Source organism: Pan troglodytes, chromosome 9, assembly GCF_028858775.2.
Source record: "Pan troglodytes isolate AG18354 chromosome 9, NHGRI_mPanTro3-v2.0_pri, whole genome shotgun sequence".
In the NCBI taxonomy this organism is placed as follows: Eukaryota; Metazoa; Chordata; class Mammalia; order Primates; family Hominidae; genus Pan; species Pan troglodytes.
In genome coordinates this window covers 78,077,514-78,103,471 of record NC_072407.2, presented here as the reverse complement: position 1 = coordinate 78,103,471, position 25,958 = coordinate 78,077,514, and the positions used below count along the sequence as shown (strand labels likewise).

General features: G+C 37.6%; 1 protein-coding gene across 2 annotated transcripts in view; it reads right to left on the bottom strand.

Annotated features, from left to right (window-relative positions):
• The window catches only part of UVRAG (UV radiation resistance associated), a 325,150-nt gene that overhangs the window by 52,798 nt on the left and 246,394 nt on the right, over positions 1 to 25,958 (bottom strand). For both annotated transcript variants that reach the window (XR_010147617.1, XM_508649.8), the window contains exon 13: positions 24,024 to 24,102. Coding sequence is in view for 1 of the 2 variants with exons in the window: in XM_508649.8 (XP_508649.3) it covers positions 24,024 to 24,102 (79 nt within the window). In the remaining variant the exon portion in view is untranslated. The remainder of the gene's footprint in view (positions 1 to 24,023; positions 24,103 to 25,958) is intronic.

Genomic DNA, 25,958 nt, shown 5'->3' with positions numbered 1-25,958 from the left:
TGAAGAAATCAGAAGAAATCAGTGATAATCCTGATTTCTTCCAACAAAATCCAAGAAGCATCAACATTATCAAATTATTTAGAGACAAGTAGTAACATAATCTGCTAAGATTGTTGAAAGTCGTTACCTCTGGGAAACAAGGAGAAATACTGTTTCTCACAATTAGCCTTAAGGATCTATTTGACTCTTTAATAGCATGTATAATTTTATAAAACTAAAACCAAAGGGCTAACAGGCCAGAACTCTAGGGTTGAGTTATCTAAATTCACATACCCCCTTCCTTCTATTTTCAATTCTTCAAATGGCATCGTGTCATGCATTCTTTGTGAGCTGGTAATCATCTGTCCTATACTGTCAATATGAATATACTAGCTGAATTACATATAAGGCAGTAATTCAGTTAGCTCCAGAGCCACTACTGTATCTAAAATTTTTAAATAAAATTGTCAGTGAAAGAATAACACTTAGAAAACACTATAACACTTTGAAAATATTTGTCAGCTCTCTGACTAGAAGAGAAAAAGTCACTCAACATATAACAACTTATTACCACAGGCATATATTTTGGGGAAAATGTTCGCTTACTGTATAATTTCTCCTTAATCTCACCCCACTTCTCAAAGCCCTGCATTATCTTCCTAGACACAAGCAAAGCCAGGCATATCTATAAGTAAGACTGTAATTTCATTTGATACAAATGTGAACTCCCTTTGCCTTTTAAATGGAAGGCTATTCCTTTCAGAGATGAGTTCTTAAGTTTTTAGTCCATGCAGGAAGGTCTCTGGTTCAGTCTATCATGCATGTGCAAACCTTTCCTGAGTCCATGTTATGTGCTAGCTACTGTGTCTGGATAAAGAGATGAATGAACCTCAGTCTCTGGCCCTTAAGGAACTTATTAATTTAGTAGGGGAGACATACGTGCAAAATAACAACAGAAATGTAAGGATATTCACATATTTGATCGATTACTTGTTTTTTAAAACAAGGTGAGCAGGAAGAATAGAAGATGGGTGATAACTCTGTTCAGGAGGGCAAAGAAAGGCTTCACAGAAGAGAAGTTGGCCTGGTTGGATCCTGGAGAATGAGTGGGAGTTTACCACATGGACAAAAGGGAAAGGAAATTTCAGGCAAAGGGAATATAAAAGCAAAAGCAGAAGATGGGCCTTTCAGTGATGTTCAGCTTTCCCGGCATAAAGGGCCAGTGGCAGAGGTTTTGGGGTAAGTGGTTGCAGGAGTTGAGGCTGAAACGTGAGAGAGAAGACAGATAGATCATGTGAAGACTTTGCCATGCAAGTCTTGTTGCAAGGCGGGGGAGGGGGCGCGGGTGGGCGGTAGTGGGGGTTGGGGGTGGCATAGGAGAAGATGGGATTTGGGGGAAGGTAGCCTATGGAAAACGATGACAAGGTTTTAAGCAGGGGTGGACATAACAGATTTGCAAACTTCCCACCCCTCACCCTCGTTTTTCTCATTATAAAAGTGCTTACCTGAATGCCAAGTATTTCAGCAGGACTCTACCTTAGTAGAGGCAATGAAGAATTACTTAAGTGACAAAAATCAGCCAATGGAAACTACTATAGGGGCGCTATAATGGTATCACTGATGTCATTACTGGCTTATGAATTTTCACAAATGGGGCTGGATGTGGTGGCTCATGCCTGTAATCCCATCACTATCGCTTGAGCCCAGAAGTTTGAGACCAGCCTGGGCAACATGGCAAAACTCTGACTCAAAAAACCATATAAAAATCAGCCAGGTGTGGTGGCATATGCCTGTAGTCCTGGCTACTCGAGAGGCTAGGAGTAGCCACCTGACCCCAGGGAGCTACTGGGAAGATCACCTGACCCCAGGGAGGTCTAGGCTGCAGTGAGCTGTGATTGCACCACTGCGCTCCAGTCTGAGCAACAGAGTGAGATCTTGTCTCAAAAACAAAACAAAACAAAACAAAACAAAACAAAAAACCAAAACAACTAAACGTTTACAAATGCCAAGTAGTATCAGGGTTCAGAGGATAGTCCTGACAATCAGGCCCGCTGTAGTAACCATGGGTAAATTACTAAACCTCTTTACTCAGTTCTAAAATGGGAATAGAGAAGGACTTGTTCTGTCCACCTTAAGGAATGCTATAAGGATCAAAGGAAATAATACACATAAAAATACTTTAATAAAGTATCTTGATCCTTCATTTATAAAGCTGTATAACAAGGCCAATTTGTTTAATTTTTCTGAGCTTCAAAGTTCTCATTTGTAAACCAGGGAGAATTCCATCTATATTACAGTCCTCATGCTAGGAGGACTGAAGTGCCTTGTCTGACACACAGTAATTATGATTATCATCTGTGGCAGTATTTTAGCCATTTACATTGGTGTATGTTAAATCAATTGGTCTGTGATGCAGTCAATAAGTATTCACTGAGGACATGAAGCGTGCAGAGTCCTAATTAGTCAGAGTCTCTAAGGAAAAGAAAACAAAGTAGGGACAAAATTTAAAAACACTACCTACCATACTGCTCACAGGTCAATTTTAGAACGTGGCAACTCATATCTGTAATTGTAAATACTTCTCCAGAATATCATGCAGGAATTAACCAAGAATATGTTTGACTTTCTCACTGGCATTCCTATGTACCTACACACACATTCACAAGCACGTGTATGTGTGTGCGCATGTAGAAACATTAGGACTCACTGAGGAAAAATAAATCTCTCACACTTGAAAATTAAGGAACTGCATAGGCAGCAAATCTCCAAGTGAAGTTGATGCAGTGGGTTATACAAGCCAATAATTTATGTTAGGGCTTCACAAAATGTTAGACACTAGGAAAGGAAACAAAATAAGTTAAATTACATCAATAAAAAGGTATGACTAGCTGTGCTGCCTCAGCTGGGATGCTATTTCTTGCTATAAACAGCAATAGCTAGAATTCAGATGACTAACTAAGCACTGCAATAATGAAAACAAAGCATGTTATAATAGCTGCTGCTAGATCCACAGCCTCGGGGATCAATGAAATAATGCCTGTTGCCATATATACACAGTCTTGCGGGTCTTTGTTTTTTTGGGAAAAATAAGTTCAGATCATTTCTAAACTAGCAATTTGTCTGTCTAGATTTTGTTAAGTCTGTTATGCTTATGATAAAATATGATCTTTCATATTAAATCACTTATGACCTTGGTAAAATATTACTTTATATTAGCTGACTCTTGAGGCACTTTAATTTTATGAAACATGCACTTTAGTTTTTAAAAGTATGAAAGCAAAACTAGATGTTCCTAGTCTACTACATCATGTTAACAAGCCATCAAAGATCTGGGAACACATTAAAAAGTAGACCAAATCTCTATCTAATTAATTTCAAATATGAAAGGATACTTACAATTGAAAACAAAATACAGCCAACACTTTAAATCCTTAAACATACGAAGAATAGTTCTGATTGGTTTCCTGGATTCATGTCTCCCTGTCCAAGGTTATTCCATGCAAGAAGGTTACCAAACAAAGTAAAAGGTTGTGGGAAAATCCAATACCCACTTTAGGGCAGGAGTGAGCAGCTTTACAGATGTGTAAAGACAAATCTTTCTAGAATACATGATGAAAAAAACTAAAGAAAGATTTAAGTTCATGATTAAGCGAGGGCATCCATGGTTCAAGAATATGTCTTATATAGTTCCATTAACAGGCCCGAATTTTAAATTACAAATATGTAAGCAGAAGGTGAGTTACCCGTGTGTTACTTATTTAAAGCAGGTTGTTTTCCCTTCAATTAGTCACCTATCTGCTTACTGAGGGAATGGAACTTTGCATACTATGGAACTGGGAGGGAAAGTGGATTTTGGTGGTGCACCAACTTCAGGGCTCATGGCTTTAACAGAGTAGAATGAGGGCACTGAGTGTCAGCAGGCATGGGGTGTCTGACATGTAGAAAGAGCTCCAGAAATACAAGCTGATAGATGAGTTGTGAAAAACACACATGGAAAAGGACCTGGAAATATGACAGTGACAAACCTGCTTACCTTGATCACAAGACCTAATGCTGAAAAATGCTAAATGTGCCTTCCACTGACATAAGTAATGTGATTTGCCAATGCCCAGCTTAGAGTGGTTTCCCCTGTAGCAGACAAGCAGATGTATATATAATAAAGTCCCTACAAGGTGAAAAAGAAAATCTGATTTTTAAAAGGATATTATATTCTGCTTTTTATATTTGCCTAAACTCCAAGGCTAAAGTGCCAGTATGTAACAAAGCAGAAGCTAGTGAGAGAATGTAAATAAATGCCCTGCTTCCTTCATCCAGAATGTCTTGATACAAAAGAAAAATTTGCATCTGAACTAAGTAGTGTGTTTGGTGACACAATTGATTCACATTTGGTACAATTTCCTTATCTTACTGCAGACTGACAACAAGCTCTATGGACTACAGACTGCCTGCTGGCCTGTGGATCACACTTTGACGAGCACTGACACAGACAATCCCAGCACAATTTATACTTTAATTATTAAAAAAAGTTATCAGTTCTGAGAAAGCAATAACAGCAAAAAGCCAGAGCCAAACAAAAGGGGACCACATTGCCATGATGTTGCTATAGTTTCTGAACACAGTAATTTATGGATTCCTCAAATGATAAATCACATTAGTAACTTTGCCAAATGTCTCAAAAGGATATAATAAGTGAAGAAATATCTGTTGAACAAACTATTCTGGTTAAGGCAATGTGGTGGGGGATTCATCAGAACAATTAGATTTTTTTTTTTTTTTTTTTTTTTTTGAGACAGGGTCTCGCTCTGTCCCCCAGGCTGGAGTGCAATGGTGCAATCTCGGCTCACTGCAACCTCTGCTTCCCAGGTTCAAGCAATTCTCACGCCTCAGCCTCTTGAGTAGCTGGGATTACAGGCACCCGCCACCACGCCTGGCTAATTTTTTGGGGGCATTTTTAGTAGAAATGGGGTTTCACATTGGCCAGGCTGGTTTCCAACTCCTGACCCCAAGTGATCTGCCTTCCTCAGCCTCCCAAAGTGCGGGGATTACAGGCGTGAGCCACTGCGACTGGCCAAACAATTAGATTTTATACACATGTGAACTATTTGTCATATAAAGCAACTTCTTCTGTTTCCCTCCACCACCACCCAGAGCCTAGTATAGTATATTCAATTAATACTTTTTGGCTGGTATATCCAAAACGTCCACAAAACACTATATATATTCTGAGTTTCAGATTAAAATGAGAAAAATAAGATAACTTATAAAGATAAAATACAGGAAAACTCGGATCATACATTTTATTGGAAAAAGTATATAAAATATATTAACAACTTTAAAAATAAATGATACTATGTATATTTTAATGGCTATGTTCTAGGGAGGGAAAGAGAATAAAAATGACAACATGATAATAAATGTCTTTGCTTTTCACATCTTCCATTTCTTAACAAAATAAAAGATCTTAGACCATTAATAAAAGCGGTACATTCTCTTGGACTCTTAAATTCAGATATTAATACCGCCTTTATAGAAATAAATAAGAAAGCACTGATGGAAGATGTAAAGTGCATTAGTGTTCATGTTATCTCTCCTGGTATGAATTTAATGGGTATCTTAATAAGGAGATATAAACTAATGTCACTGATTAGGAAATATATCCACTCACATCATTTAGTAGCCTCCACTGGGGCTTGATGATGATGTCTGAGTGGAATTACTATAAAGCAAATGATGAATTAGTGTCAGGAGCAAAGGGACACATAAATGTGCCTCAGAGATGAAGCAGTTACATTCTACATTGAAAGTTACAGTTCAACTCAAAAGACAATGCGGTCAGTCCTAAAGAAGCACTAACCAACCTGGCTAAGCCCACTGCTTAGAACTTGCTAAAGCTAAGTTATTTTGATAGCTGGGCCACAGGCTTCCTTGGTTATAATAACCTGAAAGTAACAGTTACGTGTTTTAAGTCTCTTTTGATCTCCTGAATAACATGAAGTGATGTTTATCAGATTTTAAGACACAGGCACATTCCGTTCAGATGATTTCATTCTCAGGGGACCTTGTCATTATGAAGGCTTATTAAAAGAAGGCAAAGGTTCACAAGCCTTTCAGAAGAATCTTAAGTGACATTATGAACTAAATCTAAAAAAAATTTTTTTGGCTTGGTTATACAAAGTAATTTCCTCTTCCCGGTTAGCTTAGCGGTCATAGTTCAGCAAACTTTGTATAGAGTGACCACCACAATTAGTGTATTAAAAATGTAGACATTGTTTCTCTCACTTTCTCTTCTAATTAGGCTTTATTTCAACACTCAGTGCAGGGGCTTGACCTATAAGTGGCAAATGCCCAAATACCCAAAAGCTCGTTTACTATTAGGCATTTGGGAAATCTTACATACTTCCAGGTACATTTGAAAGAAAAAACAGCCAAAACTCAGTCTATTCTTTTGTTTAGGGCTTATTTTAATAGTATACATCCCTAAAATGGTCACAAATCTTGTTTGTAATTTATCTTTTTATAACATGAAGGAGAAAAAAAATACCAAAAATGGTCCATGCAGATGTTTCAATTATTTTTTAAAAATTCCTCATCCACCAAAATATTCTATACCTGTTTCCTCACCTGTAAAATGAGGATAATAACAAAAACCTGAAAGGTTATTGTGAAGACTAGGAATAAAGAATAAGACACTCTTTGCATATAGGTATCAATAAAAGCAGATATTCTTTTTTGTTTTAGTTTAAACTTTTAGATTCAGGGGGTACACATGCAGATTTGTTACAAGGATATATTGTGTGATCAAAAGCAGATACTCTTTTTTTGAGACACGGTCTCTGTCACCCAGGCTGGAGTGCAGTGGTGCAATCTCAGCTCACTGTGGCCTTGACCTCCTGGGAATCAATCCTCCCACCTCAGCCTCCCAAGTAATTGGGACTAGAGGTGTGAATCACCACACCCAGCTAGGATTTTTTTGCATTTTTAGTAGAGATGAGGTTTCATCATGTTGCTCAGGTTGGTCTTGAACTCCTGGGCTCAAGTGATCCATCTGCCTCGGTCTCCCAAAGTGCTAGGATTACAAGCATCAGCCACCATACCTGGCCCAAAGCAGATATTCTTATGTGTAAAGCTAAGACAATGCTTAAGCGCTCTAGCTGAAAATTCTTTTTCTTCTGATATATGATGCTGAAATACGAAGTCCTTGCCATCCTTTGTAATGGCAATTATTTTTCAAGAGATGACAAGAATTTGATGAAATAGTGTTATACAGTTTAAAAAGTTGTTACCTATGATTTTTTTTTTTTTTTTGAGACGGAGTCTCGCTCTGTTGCCCAGGCTGGAGTGCAGTGGTGCCATCTCCGCTCACTGCAAGCTCCGCCTCCCAGGTTCATGCCATTCTCCTGCCTCAGCCTCCCGAGTAGCTGGGATTACAGGCGCCCGACACCACGCCTGGCTAATTTTTTGTATTTTTAGTAGAGACGGGGTTTCACCGTGTTAGCCAGGATGGTCTGGATCTCCTGACCTCGTGATCTGCCCGCCTCGGCCTCCCAAAGTGCTGGGATTACAGGCGTGAGCCACCGTGCCTAGCCACCTATGATTTTTTAATGGCAAGATACAATATGCATATAGAAAAATAAATGAAACACACATACACATTGTTTAAAGGATCAGGATTATAAAGCAAACCCCTGTGTTACCACCACTCGGTCAAGAAATACAATGCTGCTGGTGCCCCAGAAGCCTTCCACAAGCCCCTTTCTCATTATAACCCCTTCTCACTTCCAGAGGTAGTTAGTCACTACCCTTGTTTTTTTGTATAGTTTTCATTCCTAAATAATATCGTTTAATCTTGCTTGGTTTTGAACTATACATAAATAGAGGATGATTGTGGATTTTTTTTTTTTTTTTTTTTTTTTTTGCTTTGGTTCTTTTACTCAACATTATGCTGGTGAAATTCATCCCTATCATTGCTATGGTTTCATGGCTGCACAGTATTTGATTACATAAATATACCATAATTAATGATGAACATATTGTCGATATATTTTAAGTTGTTTCTAATCTTTAGCTATTATGAATAGTGGTGCTATAAACATTCTCATATACAAATCTTCAATTTCACTGCATAATGTCAAATTATTTTTTTAAATGATCAATCTACCCTCCCATCACCTCTACTTTAAGAGTAACCGGTTTATTATTATTTTTTTTTTAAATCATACATGTGCTCAAAACTAGACTGGGAGAAACTGTAGAATATTACTGTTAGAAGGAGATGAAAAGATTATTTACTTCAAGTTTCTTATTTTAGAAGGAGCTAAGGCTTAGAAAAATTAGAGACTAACTTGGCCAGGTGCGGTCGGTCACTCACACCTGTAATCCCAGCACTTTGGGAGGCAGAGGCGGGCAGATCATTGGAGGTCAGGAGTTCAGAACCAGCCTGGCCAACATGGTGAAACTCTGTCTCTACTAAAAATATAAAAACTAGTTGGGCGTGGTGGCAGGTGCCTGTAATCTCAGCTACTCGGGAGGCTGAGGTAGGAGAATGGCCTGAACCCAGGAGGTGGAGGTTGCAGTGAGTCAAGATTGCGCCATTGTACTCCAGCCTGGGCGACAGAGCGAGACCGTCTCAAAAAAAAAAGAGAGAGACTGGCTCAAAGTTACAGTGAATAAGAGGGACAATGAGTTAGAAAACCAGAGTTAGAAGCAACTCTGAAGCTAGAACACAATCTAGAGCTCTTTCCAAGGCATTAGGCTGCCTTGTAAGGGAATCCGGAAACAATGAAATACAACTACTATTTATAAATGTGAACACAATGGGGACAGACACAGAAATGTTTTAGGGCAGTTTAGAAAAGTTAGCATTACGTTTTACAACGGAATTTGTGAATCTCATTATATAAGTAGGGAAACTGAGGCCTAGAAACTCACAAGGCCACAGTTATCAAGTGGCAACACTGATCAGGAAGTGAATCCATGTCTGTCTGTACTTGTTCTCCTAACCACATATACTGTCTGGAAACATACTCAGCTAGAGGGAATATAGCTGTGTTTTACAAAGTATGAAAAAATAACACTGATTTTGTCAATTTGACTATGGGCTAATGAATCTTAAAGAGGAAGTACACATTACTGAGAAAAAATACATAGCTTGACCAGCCTCTTTAAAGCTGAAATTTCTGTATCTGCTGGAATATTCTATAATTTGAACGTACTAATGAATAGATGAAGAGAAGAAAACTGGTTTCTTGTCCCAGGTTCACCATTAACCATTTGTGCTATTTTGAGAATGTCAAAAAACTTCACTAGGATTCAGTTTTTGTCTGAAAAAAAAATTTATATATATATATATATTCTATTATAAAAGCAATATGTGCTCTATAAAAATAAATAAAAAGGTAAGTAGAAGGATTATCTGAAGTCCCACAAAACAAACATGTAACACAGTTTTGGTATACAACCAGGCAGTCTTTTCCCTCCTATATACAGGGTAGTTTGTTTGGTGCCTTTAAAATTATTTTAATATCTGTAACCACAGTGTGCCTTCAACCCCATGCTCTCTTTTCCACACTAATAACAAAGGTATTTCTATGCTACCTAATCTTCACAAAAATTTTCATCACAGTGAATGCTTGCTATGTTTTAAATGTCCCCTCCAAAACTCATGTTGAAATTTGGTTGCCACTTTCACAGTATTAAGGGGTGGAACCTTTAAGAGGTGATTAGGTCATGAAGGCTCCACCCTCATGAATGGATTAATGCCATTACTACAAGAGTGGGCTCCTAATAAAGGGGTGAATTCAGTCCAATTTTCCTCTCTCTATCTCACATCTGCCATGGGTTGATGCTTGCTTGATGTTGGTGCCATGCTCTCAGACGTCCCAGCTTCCCGAACCATGAGCCAAACAAATCTCTTTTCTTTATTAATTACCTAGTCCATGATATTCTGTTATAGCAGCAGAAAACGAATGAAGACAATGCTCCTTCATTTATTTAACCTATTCCCAGATAACTATTTTCAGTTATGATAAACATATTTAACTGTTTTCAGGAAGTTAGAATTATTTCCTTATGCTAGAGTTCCCAAGATGAACTACTAAATCAAAGGCAGAAATTCTTACTAATTCTACTTCAGAGAGAAAATTGTGAGGGTAAGTATATGAGCTTCTTATGAGAATGCTTTGAAAACTGTAAGGCACTACATAAATGTAAGATAGTATTATCATTAGTTTTATAAGTCCATATTGTATTGGACTTACATAAGCCTAGTATGGTACTCCGTAAATCTCTGAATATTTTCTAAAAACAAAATCACCAATATATAAGCATACTATTTGTACATTTCATCTTAATCTTTTTTTTTTTTTCTTTTTTTTGAGACAGGGTTTCACTGTCGCCCTGGCTGGAGTGCAGTGGCACAATCATAGCTCACTAAAGCCTTTAACACCTAGGCTCAAACAATCCTCCTGCCTCAGCCTCCTGAGTAGTTGGGACTACAGGCACAAGCCACTATGTCCGGATAATTTTTTAAATTTTTTGTAGAGATGAGGTCTTGTTGTGCTGCCCAGGCTGGTCTCGAACTCCTGAGCTCAAGTGATCCTCCTGCCTTGGCCTCCCAAAATGTTGGAATTACAGGCTTGAGCCACTGCACCTGGCAAGAATCTTAAAACCTTTTTGATCATGCTGTCGTGAGTCAAACAACTTAAAAGTGATTTTGAAAAAGCAATGAACAGACTAAATTATAAGAGTGGTAAAGTTAAGAAGCAGAGATGTAAAGAACATGGTGCTGACATGGGGCTCAGGGCACATAATACTCAACTTTTTGATTCTTTAGATGAGAAGACTGAGACACAGCAGAAAGACACTATCTGCCCAAGGTACTGGCAAGTTAAAAGAGATGGAATATAACCCTGAAATTTCTTTTTTTTCTGAGACGGAGTCTTGCTCTGTAGCCCAGGCTGGAGTGCAGTGGTGCGATCTCAGCTCACTGCCAGCTCCGCCTCCTGGGTTCACATCATTCTCCTGCCTCAGCCTCCTGAGTAGCAGGGACTACAGGTGTCCGCCACCATACCCAGCTAATTTTTTTTTTTTTTGTATTTTTAGTAGAGTAAAGACAGGGTTTCACTGTGTTAGCCAGGATGGTCTCAATCTCCTGACCTCGTGATCCGCACACCTTGGCCTCCCAAAGTGCTGGGATTACAGGTGTGAGCCACCGCACCCGGTCTAACCTTGAAATTTCTAATTGTTGGTGTTATGTTCTTTCCATTAAATCATTTCATCCACCTTTTTGAAATCTGACAAAATTTCATTCCTTTCATTGCATCTACCTAAATAATTTAATTATTTAAATGTAAAGTGCTAGTCTGCATTTATAATATATATATTTTTAAACCAATAATTTACAGAAATATCTACAAAGTTATTATTTTAAATACAGAATTATGATATGGGTCTATCCACAGATAACTGTGGGTATGTTGGTGAAAGTAGTCTCTCTTTCAAAAAGATAAATTAGCAAAACATAACATCATTAAAAGTTCCAAAATTTAGAATTTCAAATCTACTGTGCTACCTTCCCCTAAAATCTAGAGACTTTGGGTTTTGAATCAGGCAATATAAACCATTTTTTTGGAGCTCATCTCTTTAAAGAGCTTATACCTAAGCTATGCCGGTCACTTTGATGCCAACTAAAATCAGACCAAATTCATTTTTCATATAGCTCATAATTCATTTCATGATGCTTAATCATAAAAAGTATAGTGAGAATTTATATCCCATCCTCTCTGAACTAGCTAGCACTGCATATTTCATTTCAGTTGAGGTACTTTCTTTGAATATTTTCCTCCCAGCAAAAGATGTCACTCATGGTGGTGCTTTGGAAAAGGCTAATCTTATTACTGAACAAGTAAAAAGGCTAAAGTGAATCTTTTAAAACAACTAGGATAAAGGAAGAGATAGATGTTATCAAAGATGGTAAGCCAAGTAAGGTGCTAAATGTATATTGAGCTATTAGCCACAGAAAAAAAGGGAAGCCTGTTATGTAAGATGTTTCTTCCTGTCTGACAAAAGGAAAGCAGCAAGTACGGTCTCCTGAACTTAGAGTCAGATATTAGGGTCTGAATTTCTTTGTTTATCTAACAGCTGTGTGATTATGAGCAAAAGACTTACCCTTCAGAGGCTCAGTTTATCTAAATGTAAAATGAAGATAATAAACCAACACTTTAAGGGTTTCTGCAAAGGATAAAAGAAATAATATACATGAAAGGGCCCTGTGCCCTAAAATAAGCTATATAAATGTAAGTTACAATTGTTTTATTTTTCATTTGGAAAGATATTTTTGCCACTGTATTTGTAGTTTCAGTTTAAAAGGAAAAAATGTCCAACTGAGATAAAAAGTTTTATCAATTTACACTTTCAGCAATCAAAGAGTACAGTAATCATAGTCAATGACATTAAAAATGTCTAGCACATTGGTTAATAGCTAATGATGGCTCTCAGAAAAATTAATACATGAACACTTAACCAATCATTTGCAACTACAAAAATGCAGTATGTTATCCCTTTAAACACAGAATAGAACTTTTGGAAAAAACTATGTATAAATAAATATAATTTTTTGACCTCAATTAAAACATTAAATAGATACAAGAGATGTGTGTGTATATATATAATATTTACATATATTATATATTTTATATATACAATATATAATATACATTAAACAGAAATAAGTTGTTTAATTATCAACCTTAAAGAGGAAAGAACAATCTCTGACTGACTCATTCATCATTCATTCTTTCAATAGACATCTTTTTTTTTTTTGAGACAGGGTTTGCCATGTCGCCCAGGCTGGAGTGCAATGGTACAATCACAGCTCACTGCAGCCTTGACCTCCTGGACTCAGGTGATTTTCCCATCTCAGCCTCCCAAGTGGCTGGAACCACAGTTGCACACCACCACACCCTGCTAATTTTTTTATTATGGGGTCTTGTCATCTGCCTCTAAATAAATAAATAAATAAATACAACCTAATTTAAAAATGGTCAAAGGGTCGGAATAGTTGTTTCTCCAAAGAAGATATACAAATGGCCAATAAGTACATAAAAGAGTAATGACACTGAACATCATTAGCCATTAGAAAAAATTCAAGTCAAAACCATTTACAACTAGTAGGATGGCTATAATAAAAAAGAAAAATAAGTGTTGGTGAGGATACAGAGCAATTGGAACCTGATACCATTTGGCTGTGTCCCCACTCAAATCTCATCTTGAATTGTAGTTCCCATAATTCCACGTGTCATGGGAGGGACCCAGTGGGAGGTAATTGAATCATGGGAGCAGGTCTTTCCTGTGCTGTTCTTGTGATAGTGAATAAGTCTCACAAGATCTGATGTGAGATCAGATTCATAAAGGGGAGTTCCCCTGCACACGCCCTCTTGCTTGCTGCCATGTAACACAGTACAATTGCTTCTACTTTGCCTTCTACCATGATCGTGAGGCCTCCCTAGTCATGTGGATCTGTGAGTCCATTAAGCCTCTTTCCTTTATAAATTACCCAGTCATGGCTATGTCTTTATTAGCAGCATGAGAACAGACTAATACAGAACCTTTGTACATTAGTAGTGGGAATGTAAAATGGTGTTGCCACTTTAGAAAACAGTCTGGCAATTCCTCAAATTTAAACATAGCTACCATATGGCTCAGCAATTCCACTCCTAGGTATACACCCCAAAATAATGAAAACCATATCCCCACAAAAACTTGTACCCAAATGTTCATAACAGCATTCTTATAACAGCCAAGAAATGGAAACATCCCAAAAGTCTATCAACTCATAAATGGATAAATAACATGTCGTATATACATACACATCTTCCAACTGCAAAAAAAATTGGCTACAAAAAGGAATGACTCATACATGCTACAAAATGGATAAACCTTGAGCCTATGGAAAGCAAATAAAGCCAGTTACAGAAGACCACATATTTTATGATTCCATTTGTAAGAAATGTCCAGAACAGCAAATCTATAGAAACAGAAAGTAGGCTGGTAGCTGCCCAGGGATGGGGAACCTGAGGGAATGAGGAATGACTAGTGGGTACAGGGTTTCTTTTGGGGGCAATGAAAATGTTCTATAATTGATCGTGGTGATAGTTGCACAATTTGGTGAATATATTAAAAGCCACTGAACTATATACTTTTTTTTTTTTTGAGACACAGTCTTGTTCTATTGCCTAGGCTGGAGTGCAGTGGCATGGCTCATGCAACCTCCGCCTCCCAGGTGCAAGCCACTCCTTCACTCCTGCCTCAGCCTCCCAAGTAGCTGGGATTACAGGCGACTGCAACCCTGCCCGGCTAATTTTTGTATTTTTCTAGTAGAGACAGGGTTTCACCATATTGGCCAGGCTGGTCTCAAACTCCTGACCTCAAGTGATCCGCCCACCTCGGCCTCCCAAAGTGCTGGCATTACAGGTATGAGCCACCACGCCTGGCCTGAATTGTACAATTTAAATGGGTTAATTGTATGTTATGTGAAATATATCTCAGTAAACATTTTTTTAAATTTAGTACTTTTTATAAAGAGCTTCCACCATTATTATTGGCAAATTTTGTATGCAGTAGTTGGGGAAAGGCATTTTGACTATTAAAACATCCTTGGAATTTATATTTTTGATTCCAAGAATTATGAAAATAAAAGCATATTTTCTTCTCATGTGTCATATACATTTGGCTGTATGTTAAAGAAATATACATGAATTTAAGCTGCTGGGTAGAAGCTGGCATTGATCCCTTCTAAATAGCTGTGCACTGTGGGCCCCAGGAGTAAAGATTTACAGAAGGACCACGTCCTTGGCAGAACAGGGGTTCCCAGCTGTTTTGGATGGAGAAGCTATTTTTACTTTCTATGAAGTCTTAACTTGAAGGGGAAGAGAAGTAATAGGGTAAAAGGAAGGGAGTCATGAAATCCCCAGGTTCTAATTTTAGCTCTTCTACTTAACTCACTGTCTCAGGGGGCTCTTCTGTAAAATGCAGATAATTGTCTATGCCCTGTCTAACTCACAGAATTGTAGGAAGGCCCAAATTAAAAAGAAAAACAAATAATGTTAGTAGGATATAACTGGATTTGGTTTTGAATTGCTTGCCATTTAATAGCTTTGTCATCCCCAGGAAATCAGCATAGCAGCAGCTCAATTTCTTATCTCTAAAGACAGACTTGGTCAACATACTTCATAGAGTATGAAATGAGCTACACAAATAAAAATACACACTCCAAAGCCATTACATTCTATACAAATGTAAATCATCATTATTATTTGTACAATATACCCTCAAAGTATTACTCTTAAATATTGAGCTTTCAGAAAAGGAGAGAAGAGGCCTGGTTTACAAAAGCAACAAGGAAGAATCCACTGATAGCTGCTAGCCTTCTGACTTGTACTACATATCATTCCTGGAATGCAAATTGGTAGGTCTCTCATATTATGTTTCCACATTTGGGGAAATGACACATGTGTCTTGGAGCAATTGAAGAGTTTCACAGAAAATCTGGATGGCCACATTCTGTAAGACAGTGGTTCTCAAAAGTTTAGTCTCAAGATCCCTTTATACTCTTAAAATGACTGAGGACCCCAAAGGGCTTTCATTTATATGGGTCATATGTATCAATAATTATCATATTAAAAATTGAAATTAAGAAAACTTTTGCATGTTTGTGAATTCTTCCAAAAATAGCAATAGCAATCTATTACTTGTTAATATAAATAATATTTTTAATGAAAAATAAGCAAATTTTCCAAAAAAGAAACTTAGTGAGATGAGTGACATTGTTTTACATTTTTGCAAGTCTGTTTTGCAATGTCTAGCTTAATAAAAGCCAGCTGGAGTCTCACATTGTCTTCTGCACTCATTGTTACCATGTGTTGTTTAGTAAGAAAATCCAGCCTTATACAGATATGCAGCTGAAAAAGAAAGGAGTATTTTAAGTGCTTTTTCAGATGGTTGTGGATATTCTTGTTTGATACTACTCCCAACCTCATTAAGTAATAGCTTTTTAAAGGTACTAGTAGCAATGCAGAATCTGAAACCCTATCAATAAAGTTTTCATACTCTCTTACATTAAAATCCATTGGTCTTTCTGGCACTTTGAAAGGATCTTTACCTACGTATGATTTCATAGCATTATACAATGGTCATTTGGAAAACATTGGCTCATTGAGTTATATATATTTTTAATGCTGACACATTCCATTATAAACTATTTAAAAATCACATGTGTTATTATCACTACCAATCTTATCAAAAAAATCCTTAAGGATTGGGCAGCTGCCAATCTCATGGTGGCAGACACAAGCGATCTGGAATTCGAATTTTCATTTAAAATCCTGAATTTTATCATCAGTTGATTTCCTTTAAGAGACAGGCTCACTTCATTCAGTTTTGAGAAAATGTTTGCCAAATACTTAAGTCTAAATAACCATAATTTGTCAGTCATTCTTTCAAGTAAAGACAAGGCTTTTAAAAAAGAAGGTAGTTCACTTAGCAACTCGATTGCACATGGGCTTTTCCTTGAAACAACCACTGTACTTCAGCATGCAGCAGAAGTGATTTATGCATATTCTCTTTCCATCACACAGAATATTAAGAAGGTGTGCACTCAGAGGTCATGATTTAATATAATCAATAATTTTTACTGCTTCATTAAGGACATTCTTAATTGAACCCCATTTAAAATATATATATAAACTATGAGTACACAGTCTTACAGAAGACAAATACTGCTAGCTGAGTTTAGTCCCTCTGCCTTGATTTGTTCTAAGTGGCCAGCAATTTTACCCACCATCATGTAAATGTCAACACAGTGAAACAGGCAAAAATGTCTTAGTATTATTATGAAAATAATTCCGCCCTCTCAGACCTACTGAGGGTGTTGGGGATCCCCAAGGAACCAGGGACTGATTACACTGCTGCTCTAGAAGAAAAAGGAATCTGTCACTTAAATTCTGTACAGTTGGCACACTCATGTGAAACTATTCAGAAAATCTACTAAAGGCTCAGTACCAACAATCTGGAAGAAAATTATTTAGTTTCAGTATAGCTCTCTTCACTGTATTCAAAAGTTAAACTAATTCAATGCCTGTACAGATGGCCAATTCATCTTCACATTAAAAATATATTCACAGTATGGTGTGAGTTGTGGTAAGAACTATACATTTACATCATACCTATCAAAAGTCTTCCTTTTATAAGATAAATAATGAGCTGGACTTTTTCCCTGTTCTCTTCCTTACCCAGAGCCCACCATCCTTCATGCATCTGAAAAAGGCACTTTGGGATAAGTGGCAAGAGCAAAGGCTCACTCTCAACAGCATAAACATGCCTTGATATCTGCCATCTTAAAAAACAAAGCAAACAAACCATTCTACATTCCCACAAAACAAACAGATTGAAAACAAAAACAAAAACAAAAACAAAAAGAAACTTCCCTTAATCCCATAGTCATCTCCAGTTACAAACCCATAACTGGACATACTGATGACTTCTTCTATTCAGAAATTTACTCCTCTTAGTTTCCAAATTACTACTCTCTCTTCATTTTCTCCCTACCTGACTGTCCATTCCTCTCAGTTTTTGCTGGTTCTTCCTCCTCTATTCAACTTCTAAATGTAATTTCCCAGGATTAAATCCCACTGTACGTGTGTGTCTGTATTTGTCTCTCTCTCTTTTCAGCTCTGCGTTCTCTCCCTGGGTAATCTCATCTAGTTCTCTGGATTTAAATACCATCCTTATGTTGATGAGTCCCAAATTTCTATACCCTGTACTGACCTCCAGTCCTGAGATCCAGACTTATATATCCTGTTGTCTACTTGGATTTCTAATAGGTAACTCAAACTTAACATTTGCAAAGAAGATCTTTTGGTTGCCCCACTCCCATCTCCTGGATCTTTCTCCATCTCAATAAATGGCATTAACATCCAAGGAGTTGCTCATACACAAAACCTAGGAGTCATTCTTGACATTCCTTTTTTTCCCTCATCTCCCACATTCAGTCCACTAGTTCATGTCCCATAATATATTTCAAATCTGTTCACTTCTCTCCATCTCTACCCCTACCATCCTGATCCAAACCACCATCACCCCTAATCTGGTCTTCTGAAATAGCCTTCTAACTGGTAACTCTGCTTCAACTCTCTAGTTCCCTGCAATCCATTAAAGTAGCTAGAATGTGGAGATGGGTGGGTGGGGCCAAAAAAAAGTAGTAGCTAGAATGATCGTTGGGAAAAAACATATCAAATCATGCCAGTTTCCTGCTTAAATCTTCCCTCAATGGTTTCCCTTTGTATTTAGAATAATCTAGGAAACTCTGCTGTGGTCTCTGAGGTTTTATGTGCTATGCTCCCTGGGTACCTCTGCCACTCAATTACTACACTCCTGCCACATCAGCCTTCCATCTGTTACCTCAACATAGCTCTTTCCTACCTCAGGGCCTTTGCCCTTGCTATTCCCATGACCTTCAGGAACTTTCTGTTCCTTAGCTGGTTGGATGGCTAGTTCCTTGTCATCATTCATGTCTAAGCTCAACAGTCACTTCCTCAATAAGGCTTATTTGACAATTTAATCTAAAGTAGGTCCTTTTCCACTTATTTTCTATTATATCACCTAATTAATTTCCATCACAGCACTTATTGCAATCTAAAATGACTTTCTCTGTTTATTGTATGTCTCTTCCCATCAGGTTATAAGCTTAACGAGGCAGGGATCTTTCTTTTTCTTTTATTAAAACAGCTTTATTGAGATAGGATTCACATAACATACAATTCACCCATTTAAAGTGTACAACTCAAATTTGCCATTTAAACCATGTTTAAGTGTAAAATTCAGTGGCATTGATTACATACACAATGATATATAATGGTTGTCACCATCTATTTCCAAAACTTTTTCATCACCCCAACAGAAACTGTAATCATTAAGCAATATAGCTCTCCTATTCCCCCAGCCCTCTAATGTGGCTTTCTGACTCCATGAGTTTGCTTTTTGTAGACATTTATATAAATGGAACGCTACAATATTTGTCCTTTTGTGTCTAGCATATTAACGAGGCAGGGATCAGGGATCCAGTGTATCTTATTCATTGCTCTACCCACTGCAACCTAACTCAGTGTACACAGCACACAGTACATGCTCAACAAATACTGTTGAATAAACTAATGAATTTTAAGCAAGTCACCTAACTTTAAAAAAATTTTATATTGTATCAATTTAAGGGGTACAAGATGTTTGAAGGTATACATGATGTTTTGATATACATATACATAGTGAAATGATTATAGCAGTCAAACAAATTAACATATTCATGGGTGTGTGTGATTTAAAACTGTAGAAATCTACTCTCTTGACAAATTTTCAGTACACAATACAATATTACTAACTATAATCCTCATTCTGTATATTATATCCCTAGACTTATGCAGCCTATCTAACTGCAAATTTGTATACCCTTTAGCCTGCTTCTTCCCATTTCCTCCTCTCCCTCCCACTGAATCACTATCCTACTCTCTGTTTCTAGTTATTCAACTTTTACATTTAAGATTCTGCATATGATTGAGATCATACAGTCTTTGTCTTTCAGTGTCTGGCTTATTTCACTTAGCATCATATCCTCCAGGTTCATCTGTGTTGTCACAAATGGCAGTATGTCCTTTACAGAGGCTGAATAATATTCTATTTGTGTGTGTGTGCGTTGTGTTTGTGTATCACAATTTTTAAAATTCATTAAAGTCACTTAACTTTTCTAGATCTTAGTTTCTTGTGTGATGGTGCTATATCACCATTCATTATTAATTTCATTAGAACTTACAGTGTTTCTGGCATTGTGCTTGCTAATGGAAAAATTATGATGTGCAAAATAGTTTTTGTCTCCATTCTCAAAAAACGTTTGCTTCCTTTTCTATCTGGGAATGTCGTCTTCTTTGATTTGGTGCACTTTTAGGATGGAAATATATAGAACAGTGAAGTATATAGAAGTAAGGGGATCTCTGCCACACTTATCAAATTATGTGATATGACACTGGAGGGACAAATGTCAAAAGCCAAGCTGTCCTCAAATCGATTTAATAGCATCTGCCCTTTTTACTTTGCAGGGTGATGATAGGGATCATGTGAATTTATATGCATGTACTTTACAAACTATAAGGCTTCCACAAATGTAAGATAAAAGTATTATAATTTTTGTTTTACATTTAATTTTTATGCTCTGAGAATTAAAAGCAAATTTCTGTTCTCTATACAAATTCTAATATAATGTACTTATGAACTAACTGAAATTATGGCAGGATCTGGTTTTTAAAGTCAATGTCAATTATACTTCACCTGAATTTTGACAGGCCCATTCCTATAGCATTACATGCTAGCCAAGAAGGAAGGCTATTTCTAACTGAAGAGGCTGGCACTTAACAAATATTAATACATGGTGCTGAAAACAAGGCATTTTGCTTCACTCACTCTCAGTACTTAATCCAGCACACACACACACCTTTAGACAGCAGTGACATGACGAGGGCAAGCAGGCCTTACCAGTGCTCTCAGCTCTTCAAACAACACTTGAGGATTTCTACTTGAAGGCCTGTCTCTCTAAGCTTGTGCTTTCAAAACTTGGGCTGGACTGATCCCAAATACTGAAGTAACAAATATTACTAAATTCTGTCATTTCCTCTACCAAAAAAGTGATTTTACTACTACTTCTGGTTGTGATGAAAGGTCCTATTGACTATTCAAATCCTCAACCAAGTTATGGATGCAGTATTAAATGACTTCACTCCTTTTTCTCTGGCACTTCAACACATGCCAATGCTTTCATCCACCTCCACTAATGTGGCTTATAAATTACTGAGGTGAGGCCATTTTAATAGTATGATTTGTTCACATCTTAAGAGATGGGTACATATGGAACTGGCTGAGAAGACAAACTCCCCTTTGACAACATATATTAGTCTATATGTCTATAAAAATAAACCTTCAAAAGCTGGAAATACCTGATTGCTACAATGCTCGCTTAGGAGCCATAACAATTAATGGTTCTTTCATTTGTTACAAATCAAAACGTGAAAAAGTGATGGCAGTAAGGTCAAAGACAAAATGAAAGCTTCCCTGAGAAACAGCGAGAGACAGAACAGACAGAGCTGAAGCAAAAAAAGTGAAAGGTCACAACTGTTCTAAAAGTTTCTAACTGCTTAAAGGGCTTCCCGAATACATTTTGAAATATAGAAAAGCCAGTTTTTAAGAAGTTTACTGTCCCCTCCTTTTAAAACTGCCTCCAGTGTGATTAAAAAAAGAAAATCCACAGAGGAGGATACTTGCTCCCTACGGATTCAGAGTAGTTAACCTATTGATTGTTCTCTCAATTTTCAAAGAGCATATATAAAGCTGGAGAGGATACACAATTACTACAAGCAATCCATTTCTCAGATGAGCAAAACTAGGTCAGCATACTTGTGGCCCTGGTTCAGTTAATAATAAAGTCAGAGGCCTCTTGGGAAGTGGGGATCAAACAGGCCCTAGAGTTGAGAGTCTGATGAGGAGGGCTGACTTTGCTAAGTTTTCCCCTGCACATAGCCTCCATCTTGGTCTTGCTCCCAAAGCAAGCTGTGGTATTCTTAGCAACACTTTATATGATCTTTTGGCATACCATCCTTTTGGGCCCTTGAGAAGAAAGAAGTGTGTTTGTGCATGTGTGTGTACATCTGTACACATGTGCATATTGTGTGTATGTTTGAAGCTGGAATATATGAGGAAATACAGGCATTTCAGCAGGAGTAAGTTTCACCAGGAAGCTTCCAATAGCCTTCTGACCTTAGGATCTAAGTGCCTAGAGCAAGAAAGAGAAAATAGGGCAAGAAGAGAAGTTCTGAACTCAAATCAGAACTTAGTTCTACTAAATGATGCCAGTTTTACTCTCAAACTGGATCCTGTAGTATCTACATGCTCTTTCCACCACGGCTGACATCGCTGGAGGAGCCCTCTAATTTACTTCTTCCTTAGTGCAGTCTTAGTCCGAGCACTTTTTTTTTTTTGAGACAGAATCTTGCTCTGTCACCCAGGCTGGAAGTGCACTGGCACGATCTCAGCTCACTGCAACTTCTGCCTCCCGGGTTCAAGAGGTTCTCATGCCTCAGCCTCTCCAGTAGCTGGGATTACAGGTGCATGCCACCACACCTGGCTAATTTTTGTATTTTTTAGTAGAGATGGGGTTTTGCCATCTTGCCCAGGCTGGTCTCCAACTCCTGGCCACAAGCGATCCACCCATCTCGGCCTCCCAAAGTACTGGGATTACAGGCATAAGCCACCACACCTGGCCTCAGTCTGAGCACTTTTGACAAGTTCTGTTTAAGCACTGCCTTTTCCATGGTATGACAGAACTGTGATCAGCGGAGTAGGAGCTCGGCAGTCTTGGAATTAAAGCCCTGCTTCTTTGAATGAAATACTTGTCTGCCAAAAATGCAGAATGGGCAAGCATCAGTTGTGGGAAGAATGGCACATGGAAAGGTGAGTCATGGGCCAGAGACTGTCAGAGGGCTGCTTTCCTGGAGCTGGAGTGGAAGTAACAGTAAAAGTAGTATGGTTGAGAGGACAATGAGTGTGAAGGATGAAGCAAATGATAAACTGAGGATTGCAATCCAGAAATCTGACCCAATTTCAGAAGAGGACAACAATCTTAATAAAAAACAAATTTAAAAAATCTCCACCATTAAACTGAGGTTGGTTAAGGGGAAGAGTGGCAGATGACACCACATACAGGAATAATTCTAGACTGATCAGAAATGAATAAGGGAATGTTTAGCAAGTCGTTAGGTTCATGTGGATAAATGGCAACACAGGCCGATAAAAACAAAAGCATCACAAATCTTATTACTTTGGTAAAACCAAAAGGTCTGAGGATATAGCTCACAATGTATTTAAATAAAAGCCAAATTGTGGATACTCATCCATGTGATATTCCAGTTGGAAGGATGTCCAATGAAAACAAAACAAAACACTTGTTATTTATAAAAATAAATAGGCTGGGCGTTTTAAAGGCTCACACCTGTAATCCCAGAACTTTGGGAGGCTGAGGCAGGCGGATCACGAGGTCAGCAGATCGAGACCATCTGCCTAACATGGTGAAACCCCGTCTCTACTAAAAACACAAAACATTAGCTGGGCGTGGTGGCATGCGCCTGTAATCCCACCTACTTGGGAGGCTGAGGCAAGAAAATCACTTGAACCCGGGAGGTAGAGGTTGCAGTGAGCCGAGATCGCGCCATTGCACTCCAGCCTGGGTGACACAGCAAGACTCCATCTCAAAAACAAAAACAAAAAAAAAAATAAAAAACAAAGGAAGTTAGTCTTCCTTTATAATTAGAAAACTTGTGGAATGCCTACATCTTGAAGTAGGGCCAGAAGTTCTAAAGAAATGCTACATATTTCTTTCAGGAAAATACAAACCTAGGCATCTGATAGTCTTACTACGGCATACGGAAAGACATTATTTAAGTGGCATACTAACTGATGTGATGTTGAGAGTGCCACAAACATCTAAGACAGACTGGAAGGGCCATGTGCTTGGTCTTTTCCTTTGGGCCCTGAATAATAAAGTGAGGAGACCATGAAGTACTTGCAAAGGCACTGAACTTTTACTCCATAAACAACAATGCAAATTGAGTCCCTAGAAATAGTCTAAGAAAAGAAAATTACAATTGGTCAAGCTGCAGAGGCAAGAGATGATGAAGCCCACACATCGAAGTATAGTCTACCAGCAAGTAAAAATACAAAAAAAGATTCTGAGTTTAGCAAGTAGCAAGAGGATTCCAATTTGTATTCATTGCTTCTCTGTAGTCATTTTAAGGGCACGGAAAAAGACTGTGGTCAAAAAAAAGAACTGTGTATTACTAATGTAACTGGTTAAATGCGAGGGTCAACTGCAGTGCATATTTATAAAGAAAAAAGGCTGGCAATCTAAGGAAACAGGCTGTGCATGGGAAGTAGGAGAGAAGTGAAGAACAGAGACTTACCTGTGCTATATTTTTGTTCAGAAGATAGACACCATAATCAAACTGCAACTTCTCCCCTCCTTTTGGATACAGTGGAAACCTAAGAAAGGTAAAGAAGGATCAGATATTTTCAAAAGCTGAGTAAATACAACCTCCAAGTTGTCAACAGAGGCTGAAGTTTCTTAGATACAGCATAAACATCTGAATTGGACTAAGTCACCTAGCTATAGTCATTGCAATCTACTGACATCTTCACAATATTAATTAAGTCAGAATAACGGCTGCTTTCTTTCAAAAGAAAAAGTGAACAGGTCACAGAACAAGGAACTAATGTTTAAGAAAGTGACCAACCCACCCCAAGGAGTTGAGGCCACTGGTTCCTATTTACATATCATAAACTTGCCACCTTAGCTAAGATTAAGATCCCAGAAATTTTTCCCTCTAATATCTTGGACCTGACATCTCAACTTCTACTAAATGGGAGAGGAAGATTAAGAAGGAAAAAAAATCAGACTTAGAAGCAATATATAAGATTTCTGTTTCTTTTAAGGTGACCAGTGAAATCAACAGTGCCAATATGAGCCAAAATTCATTAAAATATTCATTCACATTTACAGGGATGGCTATTTGGATGCAACTTCTCTAAGGCAATGTGCTCATGCCATAAGGCTCTCATACATGAATTTCCATTTTAACCTGCCTCACTGGAGCAACAAAGGCATGCGATCTGGATCTTCATAAAGATAATGAGTTATTTTAGAGAGTAACTCCCCTCACTATTCCCCTTCTTTACACCTGCAAATGAAGAAAAGTTTAGAGCATACCTATAGTCTAGTCATTGTTTTCTGATTCTTAAGATCAAGCAAAAGTTTTAGCATCTGATACAGATTTCTTTACAAACAGATCAATTATTACTTAGGGTCAAGAAGAAAACTTCATCTTCCTTACTTCTGCGATATACAATTATTCTCAAGAATAAAATAATCTTATTGAAATGAATGGCAGGTGACAATTACTAGTCTTAATTTCAATTGTCTTTTAATTGCCTGAGGAAAAGATACATTCCATAAAGCCTAGAGGATATTATTTTCTAGAGAAAATAAAATAAAGGAAATAGAATTTAAGGGCTTTATATTAAATTCTCAGGAGTTGCTGGCTACATAGTATCCAAAGGTAAATTTGTTACACTATAAAATTATAGGCACTGGGGACTGAGCAAGGTCATGAACTGTATTTATTCTCTACTAAAGGAACACCAAATGCTTCACACACCCATCAAGAAGACAGAGCTTCATATTTAATTGAAACAGTAAAAAATAAACTAGGACATGTGGTTTGGCCTCAAATTGAGATGCATAAAAATGACAGCATAGCAAATTCAGGATAAGCAAAGTGCAACACCAGGCTGTTGCAAGACGTCTGGGAATCATTCAAATTCAGATGGGGTAGCCTGCAAAGAAATGACATATTTGCAAATACCCAACAGGGGCACTTTAGAGAAAATCTACTACAGTCCTAAACCTCTGTGCTGTCTAGCTGTTATTCTATAAGCTTCAAATGTAGACTATCTGAACAGCTCTCCAAACCCATAGCTATCTCTATTTTCAAGGTATAAATCTAGAAACTGTTTCGTATGTTAGAAGAGTAAATTGAGATCAGCATACATTGAAAACCAAGCTTCAACATTCCTAAAAAATTGATTTCACAACATTTGACTTTATTATGACTTCAGTGGGACTTATTTATACAAAAAGCCACAAGGTATGGTTCGGATAAGGCAATGCAAAGACAGATCGAATATTAGGACAGAATTTACATTTTATATTGCTTTCAAATTCTTAGGTCACTTGAAGTTGAATAGTATAATAGCTTATAACTATCATGCATTCATCTTACTTTGCAAAAGTACATGTATTTATAGGTCTATCAATCTTGAAAAATACCCATTTTAAAGGG